At 35.4% G+C, this 2,301-nt stretch overlaps 1 protein-coding gene across 1 annotated transcript in view; it reads left to right on the top strand.

Moving 5' to 3' along the window:
* Positions 1-2,301, top strand: part of Znf804b (zinc finger protein 804B) — a 660,912-nt gene that overhangs the window by 518,410 nt on the left and 140,201 nt on the right. The window contains exon 2 of the mRNA XM_004647791.1: positions 1,989-2,132. Coding sequence (XP_004647848.1) covers positions 1,989-2,132 — 144 coding nt within the window. The remainder of the gene's footprint in view (positions 1-1,988; positions 2,133-2,301) is intronic.

The raw sequence follows: 2,301 nt of genomic DNA, 5'->3' as shown, positions 1-2,301 counted from the left end.
TAGATCAGACTCGTAGTGATCTGCCTGTTTACAGCCTCCATGAGCTGGGATTACAGGCACGCACCACCACGTCCAGTCTCAATTGCTGTCTCAGTGTGCCCCAGGGGAAGAGCTGGCATGGCAGGCCCATGAATTGAGCCCCTTGATCTCTCTGCCTGGTTGCAGGCACTTTAATCCACTGAACTATTTGGCCAGTCCTTAACTCTTTTAAATTACAAAATTTTAAAATGAAATGTAGCATGATAAATGAAGCTTGTTTTGGAAACGTGCTCACATGAAGGCACTAAGAATAACCACAGAATTCTCATTGTTGGTTATTTAGTGACCATAGCACAAGCCTGTACATAATCTAAACATGAAAAATATGCTTATTCTATAAAACAACTGTGATTTCTTGGTTATTTCTTTCCCCAGCACACGAGATTGTACTACTTCTGTGCAATGAGCAGAATAAACCAACTATTTTCTAACGTTGTTGTTCAAATGACATAAGAGAAACCATGACTCAATCAGTGAAATTCCTAGTTTACCTCCAAACCCTGAAATTATACTATATCTTCTTTTGTCAAGTCATCAGTTGAGTTTATTTGTGTATCATAATGATATTGATTTTTGAATGTTGCCTTGTATTGTACTGTGCCACTGAATTTTATTAAATCTAGACACCTTTGTTGGAGTTTTTGGAGTCTTCTGTGTAAAGAATGTTGTTATCTGTAAATAATGATAAAATAACTTCTTCTTTTTCTACCCTGCAAAAACCTGACTCAGTTCCTGGTGACCACATTTGTGGTCTAGTCACTGATGAATGTATCATGCAAGATTGTGGTCTGCTTTCCTGTAACAGAGAGCTAGCCATTTTAGAGCAACACCTATCCTTTAATTTTAACTTTTTCATTCATTCCTTGTACATATCCATGTGGTATTATCTACGTGCCATCACTCTTTACTTGTTACCATGATAATAGGAAAGAACACACAGAATTGTTAAAATCATGAATCTGTTAGTTACCATTATCCATGAGGTTCTATGATATGTGTTAAGTATTTTGGGCAGGACAATCCATTGTTTAGCAGTGTAGGGAAGAAAAATGCTTTCTTTTCTTAAATACTTTGAAAACAATGAGCATAAAAAGAATTAACAATTCTAATTGGTGTATGTTGGGGATAGAATTAAAGAGGATTGTAATGAAGCAGGATTTGATAAGAGATGATGGTGTTGGGTAAGAAGAAGCTTTATGACACATTAAGCAAGTTGATTTAAAGAGAGATGGAAGATTGTAGCTGTTCACCACCAACTTATCTGGGGATAGGTTGTCTGCTTACAAGCCCTATTCCATTCACTAACTTCATGACCATAGTTGGTATCATCAAACATTGGTTGATACATCAGTAAAATGCATATATAAATAGACTCTAACTCTTTGATTTATTTTCAGGAATAAATAATTTAATGCACATACCTGACACATAGTTTACTCAGTAAATAATTTTCACTATGTATAGGTAATGAGAAAATGAAAGAGTGTTTTATGTAGTTGAATAATACAGCCAAAACTGAGACATAGCCTTCTACAGATTAAGATAGAGTTGTACAAAACACAAAAACTTAATGGGTGATATCAGAGGAAATTGTGAAGCAGGAAGGAAGCATAAAATACTTGAAGTGGGAAAGTCCAGAGTAATGGTTGGTTTTTAATAGGTAGGATCACAACCTGTAGTCAGAATGCAAGAGGAGGGATCAGTGATGATCAGGCTGTAGGAGTAACCAGTGAGCTAATTAGAGAAAACTTACATGTTTATTGATAAGTTAGGGATGATGCTAAAGTGTAGGCTACTTCCTGCACAGTGCCGATGAATTTACAGGAAACAATGAAACTCAGCTTACTTTTTTAGTCCCTGTAAAATTATATACCAATTTGATTAATATGAGAGTAGAATATTTTAACAGGCAGAAATGCAATCAATACCTTTGCCTTTTTTTTTTAAAGGACTTTGCAGAAAAGGAGAAGTCCACAGCAAAGGCCCTGGAAGACGTAAAGGCAAACTTTTACTGTGAATTATGTGACAAGCAGTATCACAAACACCAGGAGTTTGACAATCATATTAATTCTTATGATCATGCTCATAAGCAGGTAAGCCAAACTTTGAAAAAAAAAATTCCAATTCCTGTATTTATGTCTTTGGTACAGAACTGTTCGGACTTGGGCCTTATTTATTGTCATCTAAGGCTTTGATGTAGGTTCTTTTTATGTCTTTTGATTTTCCCTGGGAAAGGTATTTTTTAAAAAGTGTTAAAAATTA

The sequence above is a fragment of the Octodon degus genome, unplaced genomic scaffold (genome assembly GCF_000260255.1).
Source record: "Octodon degus isolate 3935 unplaced genomic scaffold, OctDeg1.0 scaffold00326, whole genome shotgun sequence".
NCBI lineage: Eukaryota > Metazoa > Chordata > Mammalia > Rodentia > Octodontidae > Octodon > Octodon degus.
The sequence above is the reverse complement of the archived record's forward strand: the minus strand, read 5'-3'. Positions and strand labels throughout refer to the sequence as shown.